At 57.2% G+C, this 22,639-nt stretch overlaps 1 protein-coding gene across 1 annotated transcript in view; it reads left to right on the top strand.

Annotated features, from left to right (window-relative positions):
* The window catches only part of ANKRD11 (ankyrin repeat domain containing 11), a 163,202-nt gene that overhangs the window by 102,538 nt on the left and 38,025 nt on the right, over positions 1-22,639 (top strand). Inside the window, exon 3 of the mRNA XM_069464766.1 lies at positions 20,299-20,443. Coding sequence (XP_069320867.1) covers positions 20,357-20,443 — 87 coding nt within the window. The 5' untranslated portion in view covers positions 20,299-20,356. The remainder of the gene's footprint in view (positions 1-20,298; positions 20,444-22,639) is intronic.

Genomic DNA, 22,639 nt, shown 5'->3' with positions numbered 1-22,639 from the left:
CGGTGGAAATCTTGATTTGTTCTTTCATATTGTTGCACATAAACAGTCCGAGGGGTTATGACTTAGGATGCTCCCTGGGTACACGTGTGTTGAAGGGTCTGAAGTCATTTCTGCTACAAATGTGTCGTCCTGTGTGTGCTGCTTTGCGTCCATGTGGGAGCGGGAGCTGTTCTTCCCGTGTTGCCCGGGTGTCGGCCGACACCCCCTCCCTGCCACACACAACAGAAAACAACGGCTCGGTGCTTGTTGGGGTCTCACTCCTCGAGAACTGGGTGAAGGCTGCGGCCCCTCTCCCCCAGGCAAATGCACGTACTTGTACGTTTTCTCTGTGATTTCTGGGGTTTCAGGGTCCTCTGCCTGCCCCTCATCTCAGCTGTTGTCTTGCCAATAGAGAGCTTCATACTATCACTGGAGTTTGCAGTTTTCATTTAAATGAAAATTATTAATTATATCGTCTCTTTTTGTAGAACCTAATCTTATTACAAAGTACCGTTTACCCCTTTCCCACCAAGATCTCTGGATAATTTCACAACGTAAGACGTTCGCCTTAGTCCGAAGTGAACGAGGGCATGTTTTCGAATGACTGTACGGTGTGAACCTTCGTTGGATTTTTATAGCATTTACAGTTAGTTTCTTGCAATTCCATTTCTAGCTGTAGACCTCATGTATGTAAAGAAATCCAAACAAACATTCATTGTAGCATTGTTTGTATTAGCAAAAGTTGGAGAAAAACAAATGTCAGTCAGTAAGAGGATGAGTTTTCAGACCGTGAGTACCACACTGCAGTTGTAACAAAGTATCGACACAGGTAAATCCCGCAGCACGGCCTGGGCGAAAGGTGCAGGCGGACCCACACGGTGCGTTACCTGCAGAAGTGTCCCAGGTCCTGTCTGTAGGCTCGTAGGAAAACACCAGTGAGTTTAAGTCTTAAGGCAAACCTGGTCACTTCTTAGTCCTCTGGTTGTGCCAAGGAGGAATTTACATGTCCCTAGATCCTTTTATGACTGAACACACAGTGTGTACCTAAATAGTAAAAATTCATCTTTTTTAAATGGTCATGGACTGGAGAGGCAGCACAGGAGGAAGTTTCTGGGTGGAGCACGGTTCTAGTCCCCCGCTCTCACCGTGGCCCCTGCAGGTCTGTGCCCTCCTCACCGAGTCCCTGAGCACTGTTCTGGGGCCACCTGGGGGCCAGTGTGTGCCTGTCCCCATCTGCCGCCTGAGCTCTGCTCTCTCAGACACTGGGGACCTTGGGTCCCCCTGCAGGACTGTCTGCCTGGGCAGGTGCCTAGAGAACTGCAGGTAGAAGGTGACACTGGTGCACAGAAGCCCTTATTTGTCACTGGGAGCTCGCTGTCAGGGCCTGTGGGCTCCAGAGCTGCAAGGCGCAGCAGCTCCCTCTCGCCCCGCGCCTCCCCCGCCAGGGGTCAGGGTGACACGGGACAGGCTGCCAGGTTGGTGCCCCTCTTCCTGCGAGACGGGAGCTCGGCAGTCCAGGGTGTGTGAGCCCTGCAAGAAAGAACAGTCTTTCCCTGAGTGTACGCCATGCTTATGAAATTATTATGAAAATAAGGAAATGTGGGCTTTTGTTACGCCAGGTCATGGACAGTGTGTCCGCTGCCCCTGTGCCAGCAATGCCGCGGCCCCAGAAAGGCTGGGAGCACCCGGAGAGCCGCCCTGGGCCGCTCCTCCCCACGGGGGCTGTCGGGAAGAGATCAGGCTTCTGAGCGGGGCCTGACACACAGGCATGTGGCCCACGACCCCACCTGCGCCGCCAGCAGCTTCCTTTCCGAGCATTTTGTACGGCCGTCCGCCCGGTCAGCCTCTGCGTGTCCTAAGTGTTCAGCGTGAATTCATGGCAGACCCAGTCTGGGGCGGCACAGGGACGTCTCGGACACAGCTGAGCATCCCCTCTGAACCGCAGGCAGGCAGGCAGGCTTCCACGAAGGCCGGCTCAGGACAGTGGACAGGACATTTGCTGTGACAAGACAGGTCTTTAGACTGGGACATTTGCTTAAAGCCGCCCAGTCCTGCTGCCTGTGAGAACCTGCAGTTCACAGTGCTGACGTGGTGCCAGCTCGCCTCTCCGAGGTTGGCCAGAGCCTCGTTCCGGTTGGGGTCACAGCGGACGGACACATTGCCCTTCCCACGCCCTGCGTTGCCGAGGCTCTGAGGGGCCTCCTGCTGGTGGCGTCGTGGGTTTATTTCTGGGGGTTCCGTTGGGCGTGGTGAGGCTCTGGGTGCTCAGGTGGCAAACCCTGCAGGGAGGAGAGGACGTTAGCTTTGTGCCCGGCCAGTGTGCTAAACAGCGAGGAAAGCAAACAGCTTTTTTCTTTCTTTTTTCTCCTTTTTCTGAAGAAGCTCTTCTGTTTTAGAAAACCCAGAGTACGTGAGTGCAGGACTTCCACTCCAGACGGGCTTTGTCAAAGTGATGTTTTGGTTTTGCAGTTGGCGGCACTTGTCAGCGTCCTGTGAGGGGTGGCTTGCCGGCTCTGTAGCGAGGGGCTGACAGGCCGCGTCTGGGGCATTGTCCTGGGAGCCGGGCAGGCCAGTGTCCCGGGTTGGCTGCAGTGGCAACCCCGGTTAGCGTGACAGAGGAGACAGATGGAGTTGTTGGTGACCCCCACAGGACGGTGGGCTGGGAAGGCAGGACCCTCACGCTCAGCACGTGCTCACAGCCTGGGGGAGCCGGCCAGCACCCTGGGTCTCGGCGTGCTGCTGACTGTCAGAGAGCAGCAGGAGAGGACAAGGACACAGCCAGGCTGGGTTCAGCTGGTTCCGATTCAGGTCCCACTGGTGTGACTCTGCCAGTGTTATTCTGTGAGAAGACAGGTGCATACTGTCCATATGATTAGAAATGTCCAGAAGGTACGTTTATGTCATTGTGTAGTAGAGTTAAAAATAGTGAAACTGCACGTCTGATGCCAGCCCCCTGAGACCCGTGCTGCGTGTGCCCGGTCGTGGTGACGGGGACTGGGAGAGAGGCAGCCCCGTCCGCGTTCCAGGGCAGCACTCGCGTGACGTCTCCACCCGTCACCTGCCGGTTCCGGCATTTGAATCTGCAGCTGTTTCTGATGGAAGGGCATTGCTTCATGTTGAAGTGCCGTATTTACGCGAAAGCCTTTTATCTTCTGTCCCGTGTTTCGTCCTGCCGCATAGTCAGACTGTTAGATCACTGCAGAGAGGGGGACACTTTGTAGGGACACGTGGCTTCTGGGGCAGGCTGGGGGCCAGCACTGGCGCTTCCTGTCATGCCCTGGGCGGGTGGTGCCCGCAGTGGCTTCCCCTCCTCCCAGGGAGCCTCTGCCGTCCTGGCTCCGTCGGGGAGGCCGCGGTGGTTGTGTTCTTCATTTGGAGGGAGCTGAGAGGAAGTGTGGACAGCGTTAGCGTTCACGCACCTAGGCCTGATGGCTCCGTCTTGCAGGAGCCAGCTCCCTGCCCTCGAGAGTTTCTCCGGCACCTGCTCTCAGCCAGGCTCAGGCTCTGGTGATGGGCCCACGGGGACAGCAGCTCCGAGTCCCCAGATGCCCTTGACAAGGAGCCCGAGGCTGGCGTCCGTGGGTCACGGGGTGGAGAGCTGCACAAAAACCGCATCAGCAAGTTCACAGTTAAAGCTTCTCCAGACCCACCGGCAGGAACAGCGCCTAAGCTGGGTTTCCTGCGATGTTGACCACGATGTCTTAATTTAGAAACTTTCACGAAAGACGGCTGAGTGTCCCCCAGGGCGGAGTGCAGCACGCTGCCCAGTCGTGCTCGAGGCACCAGCAGTGGCGGTGTCCAGGCAGCGGCTGCCCGAGTGCCCGCGGTGCTGCTCTGCAGTTGCCCCTGGCCCCGTGGAAGCACAGACCCCGGGGAGGCCAGGAGTGCTCCCCGAGGGAACCACCGACTCCCAGGCGCATCCCTGCGGGTGAGACGTGGTCCCTGCTCTGTGCACACCCCCGGCTGTGTGTGCCCTGCTGCAGGTGACACCAGAGCTTGTGTGTGTGAAAGGGCTGTGCAGATAAAAGACTTCCTGCCAAGGTGACATCACCACTTTCCTGCCGTGGGAGCCCTGAGGCTTGCAGAGGGGCTGTGGCCTGAGAGGGTAGTGGGGGCAGAGGGGCTGTGGCCTGAGAGGGTGGTGGGGGCAGAGGGCCAGCCCCGCCCAGCGTGCATCGGGCTCAGACCTGCTCACCTGAAGCTCCAGGGTGGCAGAGACCCCTTAATATAGGCGCCTCCCAGGGCTGCAGGGTTCTCCACTCACTGCCCTGCCCTTGGCAGCCGCAGGCCTTGCTCTTGTCCTCGTGTGGATTTTGTCCTGGGCCGGGGGGGGGGACCTGGAGCCCTGGCTCCAGCAGGGACAGTGTGAGGCCGTCACTCGGCCCAGCTCTGCGTCTCCGGCCTGCGGTGCGAGGTGTGCACTGAGCTCACTTTGTTCTCCCAGCGGAAGCTGCACATGGAGTGTCAGGGTGTGTCCTGGTCATTTATTTGGGGAAGGGTCAGAGACCAACGCTGGTCTTGGCTTTTCCTGTTAACACCCTTGCAGAAAACGGCACACGTGGCACCATGTGCACTTGTGGAGCCCCCGGGAAGGTGCAGAACCCCTGTGCGTGTTCACTGGCCCCGCGCCGTGGGCCGGAGGGCACGTGGAGCCCCCGGGAAGGTGCAGAACCCCTGTGCGTGTTCACTGGCCCAGCGCCGTGGGCCGGCGGGCACGTGGAGCCCCGGGAAGGTGCAGAACTCCTGTGCGTGTTCACTGGCCCAGCGCCGTGGGCCGGCGGGCACGTGGAGCCCCGGGAAGGTGCAGAACCCCTGTGCGTGTTCACTGGCCCAGCGCCGTGGGCCGGCGGGCACGTGGAGCCCCGGGAAGGTGCAGAACCCCTGTGCGTGTTCACTGGCCCAGCGCCGTGGGCCGGCGGGCACGTGGAGCCCCCGGGAAGGTGCAGAACTCCTGTGCGTGTTCACTGGCCCAGCGCCGTGGGCCGGCGGGCACGTGGAGCCCCGGGAAGGTGCAGAACCCCTGTGAGTGTTCACTGGCCCAGCGCCGTGGGCCGGCGGGCACGTGGAGCCCCCAGCAGGCACGCCCGCCACCGGCTCTGGACCCAGCGTGCTGTCCGCGGGCACCTGCACTGACAGCTCGTGGGGCACCAGGGGTGGCCTGTTCTGCGGGTGGACACTGGGACTTGGTGCAGTTTGGGGCTGGTCTGCATGGTTGGTGTGGGCGCAATGTGGCTTTGGTGGCCTGTGCGTGCCTGTCATCAGGGCGCGATGTGGCTTTGGTGGCCTGTGCGTGCCTGTCATCAGGGTGCGATGTGGCTTTGGTGGCCAGTGTGTGCCTGTCGTCAGGGTGTGTCTGGAATGTTGCTCCTGGGCCAAGGTCACCTGGCCTGGAGCATGGGCAGGGCCTTGCCAGACTCTCCTGGATGCCAGGCCAGGCTCTGGCCCTGCCACCTGGCTGCGTCTCCAGGGACCATGGCATGCCATGTGCCTGGCCACCTGCATGGGCAACGAGCTTCCACCACCATGTCGGCTGTGGCTGTTTCCCAACTAGGGTTGGAGGGTGCAGGGACCTCGTCCTTGTGGGGGAGCAAAGCGGTGGAAGGGGACAGTGGCTTATAAGAGAAGGGTGAGGACTGGAACAGTGAAGATGAGGTGTGCGCTCACCCAAAACTTGAGAGAAAGCGAAACGTGAGAACGTCACAGTCAGTCCTGGAGTCCCCTCCGGTGAGCAGCAGTGCCAGGAGCTGTGGCAGCAGCCTCAGTCACACGCTTAGTGGGTGCGGGCACCGAGGGCTGGCCCTGCGCTTGCAGTGCGGGAACAGTTTTATTTCTGTGTTTTATAGACTGAGAAACTTAAGGTATATCTCACCACAAATCAGTGGCTCTTAACTCCTTAGGCTGGTGTTTGTGAGCTGTGCGGACCCCCCATTGTGAGAACCGGTTTACGTCTCTGTCGACAACACACGCCGTGCACATACACAGCAAGCACACGCTGTAAACATGCTCAAGAAGAATACTTTCTGTGGTGGTGTGTAATGCCCCCGGATGTTTTCTATTTTTTGTTATTTCCCTTTTTAAAAAATGGCTTTATTCATAATTGCCAGAACTTGGAAGCAACCGAGACATCCTCCAGTAGGTGAGCGGATAAACCAGCTCTAGTACATCCGGGCAATGGAGTGTTAACTCAGTGCTAAAAAGAAATGAGCTATCAAGTCAGTAACAAAACAGAAACCACGGGGGATGCTTAGGTGCCGCTGCCACGTGGAAGGAGCCGTGTGAAAGGCGCACGTGTGATCCCGGCTCTGACACTCAGGATGGGGCACAACTGCGGAGACAGCACAGAGGCCGGTGGGTGCAGGGGTCGAGGGGGTTTGAGCAGGCAGATAAAGTCTGTTCTGTTCTGTTCTAAATAGCTTCTCATCGTGACTCTAGAGTAGCCACGATCATGACCCCAGAGTTTGGGGAATGCTGGCGAAGGCAACAGTGCATCTTTTAACCCAGTTCCCGGAGTGGCCGTCCCGCTGGGACACGGACCTTCCTCTGTGGACCAGGCGTGGCTGTGCGCACACTCCAGAGGACCCCGTTCCCTGGGGTTCACTGTCACTCTGCAGGGCCACACACCGTGTCCCCCAGGTGTGTTGGTGGGGACGGGGTGAGGTCCACGGGCAGCATCACAGTGTGGTGCAGCTCCTGCATCCTGGGCTCTGACGGTTAAGTTCCAAACAGTGGACCCTCTGCATTAGAAAACAAAAGAGTACTCAAGTCCTAAGGAGCAACAAAAATAGGAGTATTAAGGAAAGAACTTGGAGTTCCCAAGTGACTTATTTTCTTTTCTTGGGGGTGGAAGGCACTGCTGGTTTCAGTCATAGCAGAGTCAGGCCTTGGAGGCTGGAGGGCAGAGCAGTGTCCTGGCGGGGGGCAGGTGTCTCGGGGGCGGCTCAGACCAGGGCCCCAGAGCAAACCCAGCCTGTGTTTTAAGGTTTCACTCCTTGTATTTGTCCTTGCTGCTTTTTCCAAAGCCCTTACGTTACTGTAACTTGGATTTAGCTAAAAGCTTGCTGTTTGCAGAGCACCTTTTCCGTCACTCCCCGGATGCTGAGAGAGCTTGTCGTCCCTGCCCTGCAGGGGGAGCTGTGGGGTCAGTGGGCCGGTGAGGCCCCTTCCCTCCCCAGAGCTGCCCCGTGTCCCCGACCGCAGGCTGGGTGGGTGGCGGCAGGTTGGAGGGGGCTTTGGAGCTCTGAGGCCCTGCAGTCCTCTGGGATGTGGGGGCTCGGCACCCCCTTCTTGAGGCGCACAGCCCAGCAGAGACGGTCAGGCGAGGCCGGGCTTCAGACAGGGAGGAGAGACCAGGATCCTGACTCAGTTGGCAAAGCCTTCCCGAGACGCAGACACAGGGAGTCAGGGAGGACGGTGCCGTCTCCTTTCCTGTCAGAAAAAACTGGTGGGTGATACTGAGGAGCCCCCTGAGTTTTGTGTTCCTAAAGAAGGAAAAGATGAATATGTGTTGGTGCCCACTGCTGAGCCGCTGTGACCATGGGGACAGACGAAAGGTTCACCATGTAACCTGTGGCTGTTGCCCCCAGTTTCGTTCACGTCTGGTTGTACGATGTGAAAATCAGGTTTCCTCTTAGTTGTCTGGTTTCTACCTTTAGAGCAAAGTCAGTCCCTAAGCAAGTCATCTTTGTTGGAATTGCTTATTTCTGTGTCAACGTAGGAAGCCTTTTTGCGGCGCCTTTCGGATTCTCTCTGTTATTCCTGCCTCTTTTTGTTTTTGAAACTATCTGGTGAATTCTGCAGAAGGCAGTTGGCTGATGACACTGAGCAGAATCAGACTCTCCCAGGGAGTCTGCCCCGTTGGATTTTGCGTTTTGTCTTTTGAAGGATATTCCTGGGTGTGAACTGATGTGAGAGGACAGCGCCGAAATCATCCACCCGCGCTCGTACGCACGGGAGCTCGTACGCACGGGAGCTCGTACGCACGGGAGCTCCGAGTGGGAAGGCACTCGTGCAGGTCACCTGGCTCATAAGCAGAACTCAGCAGGATTTCTGCTTTCCGTGTGGTCTGTCGAGAGCTTTCACCTTTCCTGTGGAGGGGTCTGTCTGCTTGGAGACCCCCTGTGTCCCAGAGCCCGGCTGGACTCGGTAGCAGCTGAGTGACACCAGCTGTTGCGCTTCCTGAGGCTTCTACCAGGCGTTTCTGTCATAAGATGGGTTTTTGGTTTTTTGTTTGTTTTAATGTTTATGGAGGTGCTTGTCTTTGTGAGGGCTCCTTAAGACTTACAGAAGCTGTTTGACACACTCTGCAAATAGTTTCTTGCATTTTGTCTTTTGGTTTTAGAGGTTGCATTTGAACTGTTGTTTGCCGTTCTTAGCAGAGAGTGGTGAGCCTAGGGCAGAGAGAGCCCCAGCCTGCCGGGAGCAGGACCTGGTGCCCTGCCTCGGGCGTCCCCGTCCCGGGAGCCCACTCCCCAGTGCCATCCCATCGCCTCCGCACAGAGCACGCTGCTAAACCATCACTGCCCCAAGAAGCAAAAATAAAAACATCGATCAATTTATAGGGGCTTTCAAATTCCTTGCTGTCATCAAACACCCAGTGAGTGACCACCGTGGTCTCTCCTAAATGTGCCTCTTTGAAAGTTCTTTGTCAGACTGGCTTCCAGACGCAGTCACACTGAGGTTCTCCTGTGTCTTTTAAGTCACTTTTTTTTTTTTTTTTTTTTTGTTGAGACAGAGTCTCACTTTGTTGCCCAGGCTAGAGTGAGTGCCGTGGCGTCAGCTTAGCTCACAGCAACCTCAGACTCCTCGGCTTAAGCGATCCTACTGCCTCAGCCTCCCGAGTAGCTGGGACTACAGGCATGCGCCACCATGCCCGGCTAATTTTTTCTATATAGATTTTTAGTTGTCCATATAATTTCTTTCTATTTTTAGTAGAGACGGGGTCTCACTCAGGCTGGTCTCGAGCCTTAAGTCACTTTTAATTGGTAAATTTCCCCTCTGTTTTTTTCTGTAGGACTCCCCACCCCCCGCCCCATGTGTCAGAGATTTGGGTCTTTTGTCCTGTAGAGTTCCTCTGTCCAGTGAATACACAATGTAGAGCCACGTACATAATATAAAATTTTCTGTCAGGCTCATTATAAAGTAAAAAGAAACAAGTGAAATTACTTTTTTTTTTTTTTTTTTTGAGTCAGGGTCTCACTCTGTTGTCTGAGCGGGAGTGCGGTGGTGTCATCATAGCTCACAGCAACCTCAAACTCCTGGGCTAAAGCCATCCTCCTGCCTCTTAGCCTCCCAAGTACCCGGGACTACGGGCACCTGCAGGACACTGTGCCCAGCTGATTTTTTGTAAGCATCAACACAACATCACACCCAGCTAATTTTTTGTAGGCACAGGGTCTTGCTATGCTGCTCTGGCTGGTCTTGAATTCCTGGCTCAAGCAATCCTCCTGCCCTGGCCTCCCAAACTGCTGGGTTTATAGGGTGAGAGCTACTGCACCTGGCTAAAATTAATATTAAGAATATATTTTATGAAACCCGGTATATCCAAAATACTCTAATTTCAACATATAATCAATATGAAAAGTATTGGCCAGGCACAGTAGCTCACGCCTGTAAACCCAGCACTTTAGGAGGCTGAGGCGGTAGGATTGCTTGAGGCCAGGGGTTCAAGAACAGCCTGAACAAGAGTGAGACCCCATCTCTAAAAAAACAAACGAGTAGCCTGGGGTGGTCACGCCTGTAGTCTCAGCTACTTGGGAGGCTGAGGCAGGAGGATGGCTTGAGCCCAGAGTGTGAGGTTGCTGTGAGCTGTGATGATGTCACTGCACTCTAGTGTGGACAACAGAGCAAAACCCTGTCTTTAAAAAAAATAATTAATGGAAAACTTTTTTTGTACTAAGCATCGCTCACTGGGCTGGCTGAGCTTCAACTGCACAGCTGCTCCATGTGGCCCATGGCCTGGTCGTCACCTGCTTAGCTGTGCGGGTGTCCCCCAGGATGGGTGTGGCATTCGGTAGTGGTGTTCCCACGCCCTTCTCGTCGTCCCTGTGAGTTGGCAGTTGGGTCTAGAGGCGTGGTCAAATTCAGGTTCGGTTTTATTGGGCTTTTCTTCTTACTCTGGGCCAGACTACTCCATAGATGGGTCTCAGCATTCACGCTGGGCTCACACGGCACGGGCTGCCTCCCTTTCTGTCACGTGACCGAGCGCTGCTGCTGACTCTGCAGCTCCATTGATCATGCGTGTTGCACATGGTGACACAGCCGCCCGGCTCTGTCCAGGGAGCCCCACAGCTGTCCCTGAGTCACGTGGGCAGACCTGGTCCTCTCTGGTGGCTCCTTCCGCTCGGGGTCCCGGGTTTCCTGCCCCAGACGAGAGGGAGCTGGGAGCTCGTTGCTTCAGGGTTGATCCCTGTGTCCTTCTGAATGCCAAGGTCTAGGAAGTGACAAACAGTCCAGCATGTCAGGAGTGACGACCGGTGACTGCGGCTGAGCGGGAGCCGACGCGCAGCGTCTGGCCAGCTCTGCGTGTCCCTGCTCTGCGTGTCCCTGCTCCGCGTGTCCCTGCTCCGCGTGTCCCTGCTCCGCGTGTCCCTGCTCGTGTGTGTCCCTGCTCCGCGTGTCCCTGCTCCGCGTGTCCCTGCTCCGCGTGTCCCTGCTCGTGCCCCCTCCCCCGCCCTGAGGGCGCTGGGGAAAGCTCTCGTCCGTTCATCCCCAGGGTACACGCAGCAGTCAGGACGGTTGTGACACAGCCCACGACAGCATCATCACTGGAAACAGGAAGGCTGTCTGTAGTTGGTAGAAATCGTTTCTTGTTGTCCTCAGTGCATACGACACTGGAACTGTAGAGTCAGATCGCCATGTTTGGATAAAAAGTCACTTGTGTGATAGTTTGAGGAATGTCCATAGATCCTTTGATCCGCCTCCCTTCAAAAGGCGGAGCCTGATTCCTGCCCTTGAGTGTAGACTGGACGTTATAACTCACTTTTTTTTTAAAAGACACATTTAATGGTTTCACTCTATCCACCCCCAAGCTTGTCTTCCCAACTTACTACAGCCCCAAACTCCTGGCCTCCTGTGACCCTCCCGCCTCAGCCTCCCAAGTAGCTGGGACTACAGGCATGTGCCACCACAGCTGGCTAATTTTTCTATTTTTAGTAGAGACAGTCTCGCTCTTGCTCAGGCTGGTCTCGAACTCCTGAGCTCAAGGGATCCTCCCGCCTCGGCCTCCCAGAGTGCTGGGGTGACAGGCGGGAGCCACCCGCCCGGCCGACTTCTACGGAATAGAATGCGGTGACGTGTTGCCATGGGACTTCTGTGAGGCTACAGAAGGCACTGTATCCCCCCCCCACCGACCCCTGCAGTCCCTCTAGTGGGGAAGCCAGCTGCCACGTCACGGGGTTCCTCACTCATCCCCATGGACACCGTCACATGTCCCTGTGACAAGGAGTTTGGGCCTTCTGCCAAAACCCAGCACCAGCCTGCCAGGTATGTGCGTGGCCGCCTGGATGGCAGACCCTCCACTCCTGGCTGGCCCGACTGTGCTCCCGAGCCGGGGCCACTAGAGAACCACCCCCCATTTCTGACCCCAGAACCTGTGTGGTGTCACCTGTCCCGTGGGCGTAGGTGGCCGGTGCTGTGTCTGCCACCGGCTGGACGCACAGCGAAGTGTTGTCTTGCCTTTTCCTTGTGAATCTGTAGAAGTTGATTTTTTTTATATTTAATTTTTTTCAAGTGATTTTTGTAAAAATTTCAAAATATTAAGGGGCACAAATGCTTGTGTTACGTGGATACCTTTTATAATGCTTCAGTCTGGGCTTGTAGTGTGCCCATGGCCCAGATAGTGTTTGTTGTACCTAATGTTTAGTGTTTTAAATCACGTGAAATACATATTCCAAAGCCAACTACACAAAACAGTGTTTATGAAAAGAGGTCTACCTATCTCATTTTTTTCATCTATAGGAAAAAAATTTTCCATAGGAAATAAAACTTTTTTGTGCCACCAATTCTTAACAGCTTTATTGATTTATGATTGGCATATAATAAAATTCAGCCATTTTAAATGTATAGTTCAATTTGGGAAATGTGTGCAGTTGGGAAACTACCACTGCAGTCCAAGCACAGAACGTTTCTGTCAGCCCTGGAAGTCTCCTCTTGACCCTTGTTTTTCTTTTTTACTTTTTATTTTAGAATAATTACAGACTCACAGGAAGTTGCAGAATAGTAGAGTCCCCGGTGCCGTTACCCAGGGCGGTGTCAACGCCGGGATCATGACCCAGGCCTTGCCAGTGTCGCCCTACGTCACCAGTCCTGTGTCTGTCTCCACCGTCACGTGCAGGACTGTGCCCTCCTCGCGAGACCCCCACGCTGTCCGTCCACGGCCCTCCCACCCTGCCTGGCTCAGCTCTGTCCGGGGCCTCCCCGTGTGTGTGTGTGTGTGTGTGTGTGTGTGTTTGCGCGCGCGGTGTGTGGACGGTTCCCCGTGGTCCGCGTGGAGCCGGGGGAAGGACGTGTCTGGGCAGCTGCTGGATGGTTTCCCTGTTCTGCCCACGAGGAGTCGAAGTCTCGTGAACATGCGTGCACTCATCTGTGTGCACGTAAGATCTCGTTTTCAGGGAGCAGCGTCCGGCAGTGCAGTTGCGGGGCTGTGTGGTGCGTGCACGGTTGGGTGTGTGAGACCCACACGTGGCTTTCCAGGGCTGCGGAAACGTGCGTTTCCACAGCGTCCTCTAGTGTTGCTCTGCTTCCAGCTGTGCTCGTGGTGGTTTTGAGCAAATTCCCGTGGCTGGTGATGCCGAGCGTCCTTGCATGTGCTGTCCGCCGCCCGCACTCGCCTTTCTGCGCTGTGTTTCTCGTCCGCTGTCCCATTGGAGTATTTGCTGTTTGCTGTTGCTGGTTCTGTCTTCTGCACACAAGTCTGTCTTCTGATTGTGATTTGCAAATGTTTCCCTGTCTGCAATTTGTCTCTTCACCCTTTAAGCTTGGTCTTTTGCAGAAGAAAGGTTTTTTGATTTTGTTGAGGTAATCTATCGATTTTTTTCTTTCACGAATTATGCTTTTGGTGTCATGTCTAACAACTCTTGGCCTAGAGCCCAGGTCATAAAGATTTCCTCCTGTGTTTCCCAAAGTTTTTATAGTTTTTTTCTGGTTTTGCTAGCTCTGAACCTGTTTTCATTTGGACCAATTATAAATGATACTGTGTCTTTATTTCCATATATTCATCGTAAGTATGTGGAAATGTGGGTTTTGTGTATTGATCTTGTATTCTTCAGCCTTGCTGAACTGTTATTTCTAGGAGTTTTTGGTAAATTCCTTGTGATTTTTCTAGAGAATCATGTCACCTTCGGGTAGAGACAGTTTTACTTTATTTCTTCCTTTCTGACCTGTGCACGTTTGAGCACTTTCTCTCTCCTCGGTGCCCTGGCCGAGCTGCCCTGGCAGTGCCGGGCAGCAGAGGTTACAGGGCGGCCTCGACTGCTGGGGAGAAAGCGCTCAGCTCGTCACTCTGTCGCCAGAGGCGCTTGGCAGACCTGCTGCCCTGTGGAGGGTGTTTCCCTGCACTCGCTCCTGTTTTGCTGAGAATTTTCATCATGAGTGTTGGATGCTGTCAGATGCTTTTTCTGCACCAATTGTTATGATTATGTAATTTCTTTAGCTTGTTAACCTGGTGGATTACGTTGGTTGACGTCCTTGCGTATTCCATTGTTGGTTAATGTCAGCATAGGTGTCCTCTGCATTTCGAAGTAGACGCCGTGCTGGACCCACTTTCCTCTACTTGCTTCTTGCACTTGGTGACATTGTGGAGACCACTCCGTGGTCATGTGTCCGTGGAAACGCTTTTGTTCTGCGCTGGCTGCGCGGGGAGGGGTGGTGGCAGGTGCAGGGGCACCGGGCGGGGCTTTGTGCTGAGCGCCTGTCCTGGGCCGCCCTGCAGTGGGCTGCTCTGGGTGAGGCACCGTTCCTTGTCCTTGTCACATGTTTTGGGGCAGGGGGAGCCATGGGACGGCTGGTTTGCAGGGCGGTGTGTGGGCAGCTCGGCAAGTGCCCACCTTCCCGCCGGGGCTCCTCGCTGCACTCCCAGCAGCAGGGCGCGAGCACCCGCCCTTCGCCTCCCCCCTGCTGTGTTGCATGTGTTTATCACGACGCTCACCCGCCTCCCTCCTGCCGCCAGCGTTCTCTGGCTGTGACGGTGACGCAGTGGTGCCTTCCGTGCACTTGCCTACCTTTCCTTCTCTCCTCTCGTTACACTCAGCCTGCGTGGTAGCGCCTCCTGTGAGACGAGTGTTTCCCTCCCTCTCTCGCAGCTGCTCTTGGCCTCCCCTCTCCGCAGAGCTGTGGGTTCCCGTCCCGCCCCGCAGTTGCAGTGTTGTGTGTTGTGCTTTGTGCACAGGTTAGGTTCAAGCTGAGTGTTGAGAAGTCCTGAGCGGCCCCGGCTGTCTGTCACCTGGTCCTCAGCAGGGCCACGCGGGGTGGGGCTGCCCTTCCTCTGGCCCCCGCTGGAGGGCGGACCTGCAGCAGGGTCCGCGGCCTCTGCGTCTGAAGGCTGGCGGGCCGCGCCCTCACTGCCCCACCGTCCTTGCCGCGCCATGCAGCACAGCGCCCACGAGTCCACAGAGTAAAACGCAGAACTCAGATATCAAAAGGCAAAACCCTGAGGAACCTGCTGTTTCACCTCCAGCCTGGATTCCGCACGTCCCCCCAAGCCACCACGAGCCAGACTCTGGGACAAGTCTTGTCGCCTAAGCCTGTGTCCCTGAACATGTTTACTGTTGGCAGAAATTTATGTGAATATGTATTTTTTCCCCATATCGTTTGTGAGGTCCGGTCATGTTGTTGTGTGTTTCCTTTGCCGTGTAGTGTTCCGTGTTAACTCCGTGCTGGCCTGTCTGCCTGCTGTAGAGCATTCTGTGCGTGTCTCCAGCGGGGCACGTGCCGGCCTGTCTTCTGTGTGCCCAGACCCGACTGCGGGGCTGCAGGGCGGGTCTGTGGCCAGTGCGAGTCGGCGGTGCCGGAGCCGCGTGAGTGGGCGCTGCCCTCAGGCCGTGCCGGCTTCCTTTGCCCACCTCTCCGCCCACGCTTGGCATCTTACTTTGGGCTTAGTTTGCATTTGCTCGATGCTGGTGAAGTGGGGAACTTCGGTCCGTGTGCTGGCCGTAGGGCCTCCTCCGTGGTGAAGGGCCCTTTGAGGCTCACGTCCACTTTTCTGTTAGACGGTCTGTCTGGCCTCGTGGATTTGTGGGAGCGCTGTCTGCTCCGAAGGAGAGTTTTCACCAGTCGTGTATGTAGGAGACTCTTCTCCTGTGTAGGAAGGTGACTTGAGTGAACAAAACTGACTTTGAGTCGGAATTTTCAGATGTTGTCTTTATGGCCAGTGTTTTTGTGTACTGGGTAAAAGATTTTTCTTTACCTTGAGGTCGCGAGCGTCTCCCATGCTATGGTCGCTTAGCCTGCCGGCTGTGCCCTGGCACCTGGATCTGGGGGTGGCCTGTGTGTGTGGGGGGCAGGTGTGCGTTTCCGCCCGGACGTGCCGTGCGCTGTGGGCGGTGCCCGTGGCCAGAGCTGCCCGCGCCGCCCGCCCCCCCCCCCCCCCGGCCCTCTGCTGTGCGCAGCACCTGATCAGGGTGACGCTGCTTCACTCATTGTGGCATCAGCCTTTTACTCGGACTTCATTACCGTCGTTTCTACTAATGTTCATTTATGTATCAATAATTTGAGGTTTTGTTCTTTTAAAGTCTATTTGCACGAGGTCTCTTTTTTTTTCTGTAAGACTGCTTCCCCTTTGTGTTCTCATGCCAGTCTGTGCCTCTGCGCGTGGGTCCCCTACGCCGTCCTGCACGTCTCCCTGGCGTGGCCTGACCAGGTCCCGGCAGCAGGTCCCCTGCGGGCTCCAGTCTCTCCATCCTGCGCAGAAGGTCTCGGACTTCTGGGGCTGGAATCCATATGTACCCGTGAGGGTCAGTGAGGACCCCCAGAGCGTTTGTTTTTGTGGAGTAGATCTATCAAATTATTGTGTTTGAAAGTATAACAGGCTCCTTAGCACTTTGGGAGCCCGAGGTAGGAGGCTCACTTGCCAGAAGTTTGAGACCAGCCTGGGCAATACAGCAAGACCCTGTCTCTACTAAAAAATGAAATAAATTTTAAAAAATTAATCTGGGAATGGTGGTGCACGCCTGTAGTCCCCACTACTCAGGAGGCTGAGGCAGGAGGATCGCTTGAGCCCGGGAGTTTGAGGCTGCAGTGAGCTGTGATTGTGCCACTGCATTCCAGCCTGGGCAGCAGAGAGAGACCGTGTCTCCAAAAAAACTAAAAATAAAAAAAAATAAGGTATAACTGAGAAGATTTCAAAATATACAATTTACTTTAAAATAATTATTGCATATGAATGTAAATTTTTACTGAAAAATGACTCTTACAAAAGAAATCAATAATAAAAATATAGGGAAAAGAGGCATTTTGTCTTACGTATCTGCAAATGTCTTTTCTGTCTGGCGAGAATAGAAGGCGGCTGCACCCTGGCAGTGGTGACTGCATCTGCGTTCAACCTGTTGCGTCCAGCTGTTGTGTTTGAAGCAAGCGAAACAAATCTGGCCCCACACCGATAGGTAGTAAGAAAAGGGAGGCGTGTTTTGGTGGCCGCCTGGATGGCGGCCGGTTCCTCCTCCCAGCGGCTGCGGCGTGGGGCCTCGCCCTGTCAGGGAGCACCTGCGCCGCTGCCGTCGGCCTCCGCGGTCTGTTGTGACGGGACTTGGTCTTGCCCCATGCATGGATTTTCAGCATCCACATTGATCACGTGGAAAATACCAGCTCACTGAGCTATGCAGTCTTCCAGATGTCAGTGTGTTTCATTACATGTTATTTAAAAATAACCTCTTTGATACCGCGCTGCTCTCACGAGCGTGTCCGTAAGTTTGGGAAGTCGTCCAGCCTGGCGGCGGATGCAGGCTCCCCAGAGTGCAGGACTCAGTCTGCTGGGGGTGTCGTGGCTGCGTTTCTGGAGTGTGAGTTGGGCGTCCTGCCGTCGGGCCCATCCTGCACCCCAAGGACCTGGCTGGGGAGCGCCAGGCTGGCGGAGCCGCGGCCCGCTCTGTTGCTGCCTTTCCAGTGACAAGACCAGAGAAGGACAAAGGCTCTTGTGTTCCCTTCCGCCGACCTGTTCCCCCTGGCCCTCCCAGAAGCTGCCCCGGGTCCCCCAGGCCCCTGTGGCCACACCACCTGTGTTTCCCTCCACCTGGCAACCTGGGGTAGGGCGGGGCAGCTCCTCCCTCTGCCGCCAAGTGGCCCAGAAAGGATTGACGTGCTGAACAGAGACCACCTGCACTTCCCAGGGTGACGCTCGCTCCTCCTGACGGGGTTTGTTCCGTCCTCCAAGGCAGGCTCAGGGGCTCTGGTTCTTCCCATGGATATTTTAAGAGGGTGAGGGCTGCCATGATGTCCCCAACCTCCCTGCTCAATGCTGAGCACATGCCGCTGCCTGAGTTCTGTCACCTTGATGTCGATCGAGAGCACGTGCAGACCCCGTCTCTCTGGCTGCGTGGCAGGGGTGCTGGTTGCTGAAGGCCCTGGCGTTGGCTGTGCCCTGGGGCAGTCGTAGCCTCAGTGGTGCGCAGCTTGTGCCCACAAGCCAAGCTCAAACACGGGGTCCGGGTAGGGGGGACGTGGTCTTGGTGGGCTAAGAAAGGTCTCCTGGAAAACAGCGGTACCCCGGGAGGACACTCGTCACCCACTGTAGTGTTCCGTGTGACGCACACTGCTGGAAGTGCTCTGCCCGCCGCGTGCAGCCTCCCTCATCTGCGGGGGGTGTGGGGGCCCCTTCCCCCTGGTGGGTCCCATGAAATTCAATGGTTCACTGTCCACAAAACGGAAATGCTGGCCGGTGTCTCATGATGGCACGGAGCGGCTGCGTGTGGTGGGTGAGCAGCATGCCGGGGCTCTGAGCACGTGGGGTCCGTGTGGTGACAAGCAGCCGCTGGACCCGCACAGGCAGGGCTTCATGGTCTGCAGAGTCTTCAGAAATGGTGGGTTTGCCATTGAGGGCCACCAAGGAGGCCTTCAGGTGACACTTTCTGGGCACCACGTGTACTTTGAAATGTCTCTGTCAACAGTCGTGGGCGGTGGTGGGACTTTCCCGGCACGGGATCCCCACCCCCGGTTGGAAGCTCCATAGGGGAACATCCTTCCGGCTGTCCCAGGGTCCTCTGAGCATCAGGGACTCCGACACGTTAACTCCAAGCCAGCACCGCTGCTCCCTTTGTCCCCACGGCGTCTGTTCTTGAAAGCTGGTTGGGTTTTGGAGCTTAGGGTGTATTTGTTCTGGAAGCAAATCGTGCTGTCTTCACACTGTTGTGTTCACGGGGAGAGAAAGCCCCTTTCCGGGAAGGAGAGGGTGGGACAGGGAGGAGGAGTCTGGCTGTTCAGTTAAAGGGGCTCAGAATTCTGTGTGCCCGGAGACCGCCTGGCAGCGCCAGGTCAGGGACCCTGAGTGCCATCGCTTGTTCAAGGAGTGAGGTGACAAGTGGACGTGCTGTTCTGGTCCAGACGCCAGGTCTGCGCGCTGACCCGCTGGGTTGTCCACACGCCCACACCGGAGTCAGGACGATTGACTGTCCCGGGACGGCTGCTCGCTGTTGCCGTGGCGAGAGCAGGCAGTCAGGATTTTAAAAAATCTGACTTACTGATAATCCTTAAATTTGTACTTAGATGTTGCCCCCGAGTTTCCAGACAGCCATGAGTTTCCGCAGCCTTCCCTGAGCTAGGTGCTGTGGTGCCATTTGTCTTGGCTGAGACGTTCCAGTTTTGTGGTAAAAAATGGGAGGAGAATGTAGAATTCCTAGTTTTAGGTAGGAGAAAAAATACCATGTCTGGCGTCAGCCGCTGGAGAAGGTGGGGGGAGACAGCTTCTCACCTGCACTGTGGGCAGCAGTGTCAGGAAGGGACATGCCGGTCAGCCCCGTCCCACCCCCAAAACTAGCTGTGTCCTTGTGCCAAGACGATAGTTTCTGAGATTTTATCAGTGACTGTGGGAAAACCAGGCAAGATCTCGAGGAAGTGTCGATGTGTCCTGTGATCTCAAGCATACCTGCGGACGAGGGGCAGGTGGACACCCGAGTGACCTTGTGCAGAGGAGCAGGTCGCCTGGGGCACGGCAGCTCGAAGGTGCGTGTGGACATGTTCCCGAAGCCGCACATCCTGTGTGACCCGTGACTCAGTCCAGGCACGTTAGTTCCAGAAGGTGCTTCGTCCAGAACCGTGTGCAGGGATGTGCCTGTGGGGAGGGCGCGGTGTGTGCCCGTGAGCTGGTCTGTGACGTTTCCCTCCTGGCGGGGGGTGACATAGACAGGGAGGCCGTGGCTTTGGGGAAGGTGGGTCTGACACACTGCCCTGCTCCTGTGGGTGCAGCTGGAGAGCCCGGGTGGGACGTGTGGAGCACAGCTGGGAAGACTGGCTGGGGGCGCAGGCAGGTGCTCTCAGCACGCCCCTGTCGGACACGGTGCGCTCGAGTCACCGCAGGCCCAGACGGGTGGTCAGGGGGCAGAGGCAGGGGTTCTGTGGGAGGGGGCGCACGGTGGAGATGCCTGAGGGTTGAGCAGTTGTGCTGGGCTTTGCGCTCTAGGGCTGTCCTCGGGCTGCCTGTGCCCCGGCCCTGGGCTGAGTCTCTGAGGGTTGGCGGCCCTGGGAGGGGCAGTCTCTCCCTGGCCAGCAAGGTTTTTAAGATGATACAATGTCACGAAATACAGAAAATAAAACACATGGTAACACAGCCTGTGTCCTGGGACTTACTGGGAAACGCAGGGCTGGAGCCTTGGGCCCAGGTGGAGGGTCTGGCTCCACGGGCGTGGACTAGGACCACCGGGCTGCCCAGACGTGTTCCAGGGACTCCCTTGGAGATGTCACTTGCTTACTGTCCGGACACTTTACTTGGGAGGAGGTAGGGAATTGGGTGTGCTTGCAGCTTTCTAAAAAGCGCAGTGACTCTAGTCCTGACTTTTGTCTGGTGAGGGAACGGAGCTGCCCCCCGGGATGGGAGTGGGTGACCGAGGCCCAGGACGGGAGGGTGCTGGGTGTGACCTGCTGGGCCCCAGGGCCGGGGTGCTGCCCCTTGCCCGTGGGGGCGGTGCTGCCGAGCCCACCACGGCCACAGCCTCCCCCTTCTGCCGCCATGGAGTGCTTGCCCCTCTCGCTCCTGTCGCTGTGACCTCCTGGGAGGCGCATTCCGTGGCGACACACCCTGCCTGGTTCCCGGGTCTGCCCAGTCCAGGGGACGGGGGCTGGGCTTTGAGCTGCCTCCCTGGGTTCGGGGATTCTCACCCTGTGTCCTCTCTTTGGCAGCAGACGGTTGACGACGAGGCGGCGGGAGTGTGAATGAGGACCGGCTAAGCGCAGAACGATGCCCAGGGGAGGGTGTTCTAAGACACCACAGCAGGACGAGTTTCCCCTCGGCAACGACATGGTGGAGAAACAAACTGGGAAAAAGGTAAGGGCCGCGCCCTCCTCCGTCAGCACACGCCGCACCTTTCTGTGCGCAGACCGCAGGGTGTCTGTCACGGGGGCAGTGAGGCCATGAGGCGCCACCCTTCCAAGTTTGGTTGATTCTGTGTGTGAACCTACCCCGCCATGCCGGGTTCTGGGGTGCTCACCTCCTGTCCTCAGTGTTGGGGGGCGATGCCAGGTTCTAGGGTGCTCACCTGCTGTCCACAGTGGGGGGGGCCATGCCGGGTTCTGGGGTGCTCACCCCCTGTCCATAGTGGGGGGGGCCATGCCGGGTTCTGGGGTGCTCACCCCCTGTCCACAGCGTGGGGGCCATGCCGGGTTCTGGGGTGCTCACCCCCTGTCCACAGTGTGGGGTGGTGCCCAGTGGACGTGAACTTGGACAGGAGGTTCGTTTCCAGGCTTTGCCAGCTGTCTGTGATGTGTCAGGCTCTGGTGTATGTCACTGCGTCAGGCACAGGACGGTGGAGATGATGGTGAGCTGAGGCGCGTCCTCTCCTGCTGCCTCGGGTTCCTGTCTGTCACCCTCACATGCGCGGTTCCTCCTCCCTCCTTTGCCAGCGTGACCCAGCGTGCATCCATCCTGTCACCCTGCGGGCAGGTGCGTCACCTTGCTGCGGCTCCTGGTTTCCCGCCGTCCTGAGCTGGTGTCCCCTGCCCCGCCCTGGCCAGATCACTGCCCGTGCGCTTCCCGCGCGCTCTGCGTCCGCCGCGTCTCTCTGGCAGAGCTCTGGGTTTGGTGCGGCGTGAGCTTCGCAGGTATTCCGCACGGGGAAATTAACCAGCGGTCGTTTAGTTCATTCAGTTTTGGCTCAGTGTGAAGCGTTGAGTGAACACTCAGCGTGCGTAGCTCAGTGCCATCTACACGGGAAACCAGTCCCCGAGAGCCTGGGTGTCTGGGCAGCGGGTCGTGTTTCCTGTCCTGCCTGCGTGTCCCGAGTGCCCGTGCAGGGGCAGGTGAGCGCTGCAGCGTAGAGCCACGGGCGCTTCCGCTGAGCTGGTGCTTGGTCAGCACCACATGCTGCCGAGCTCACACGGGAGGGGCACACACCTGTGAGGCCCGTGGGGGTCTGGGTGGGGGTCGGGGTCGAGCTCTCAGGACGGGCATGCTCTGCTGAGCTCATGAGGTGAGCTCGTCAGGGCCCACGTGCAGCTTTGGGGGGAAGCTTGGGCTGGCAGAGTGGAGAGGGGAGAGGAGGTCACTTCTCCTGGTGACTAAGATTCCAAAGTGTTGGGGCAGTTTCAAGTTGCCCCTCTGGCCTCGTCTTTCCCCAGTTCTCTGGGTGGGTCGTGGAACTCACTGGGAGCAGCCGAGCTGTGTGGAGGCGCACAGTGCTGTGTGCACAGCCGCTGAGCCCGCGGCCAGCCCGGGTGTCTCCCGTGTCGTCGGCAGCCACTGTCCCTGCCTGAGGCTGTGGCCCCCGGCCGCTTTCTGCATGAAGCACCCAGAGAGAGCAGGACCTGTTCTCCCAGGGGTGGGTGTGAGAGCCTGGACTGCCCGGCTGGGGGCGAGCCGGGTGCTGCCTGCTTGCCTGTGTGGCTCAGAAGCTTCTCACGTCCATGGGGTTGATGCAAGCAGAGGCCCCAGGATCCCAGAACGTCCGCAAGAGCTTTTGGACCGTTTCTGCACCCAGGTGGCACTCGGGGAACAACGGTGTCTGGGTCCCGCCCTTGGCCCAGCGCTGCTGGGTGGGCACGCGCGCCTGATTGATGCCCGCGCTTCCAGGGTCGCGCGCCTGATTGATGCCCGCGCTTCCAGGGTCGCGCGCCTGATTGATGCCCGCGCTTCCAGGGTCGCGCGCCTGATTGATGCCCGCGCTTCCAGGGTCGCGCGCCTGGTTGCCGCCCGCGCTTCCAGGGTCGCGCGCCTGAATGCCGCCCGCACTTCCTGGGCCGCAGGCTCCGTGCAGGTTCGAGGATGGGGCGGCCGGTGGTGGCCCGGGGGGATGCCGGCAGCGTACGGCAGAGGGAAACCCCAGCCCTCACACCGATGGGGAGTTACCTGCCGAGCTGGTTCTCCGATTGCCCGGTCTGGGAAAGCTGAGTGCCCCGTGGACTAGTGCTCCTAGCACGAGTCTCAGATGTTTTCTCAGGAGGTGCTGTTTCTCAGCTGTCTGACACATACGTGGCCTGGACACGGGTGGAGCTGTGCACACATGGGCGTGCGGGGAAGGTGGTCCAG

Source organism: Eulemur rufifrons, unplaced genomic scaffold, assembly GCF_041146395.1.
Source record: "Eulemur rufifrons isolate Redbay unplaced genomic scaffold, OSU_ERuf_1 scaffold_107, whole genome shotgun sequence".
In the NCBI taxonomy this organism is placed as follows: Eukaryota; Metazoa; Chordata; class Mammalia; order Primates; family Lemuridae; genus Eulemur; species Eulemur rufifrons.
Note: the sequence above shows the minus strand (reverse complement) of the source record. Positions and strands in the feature narration are given on the sequence as shown.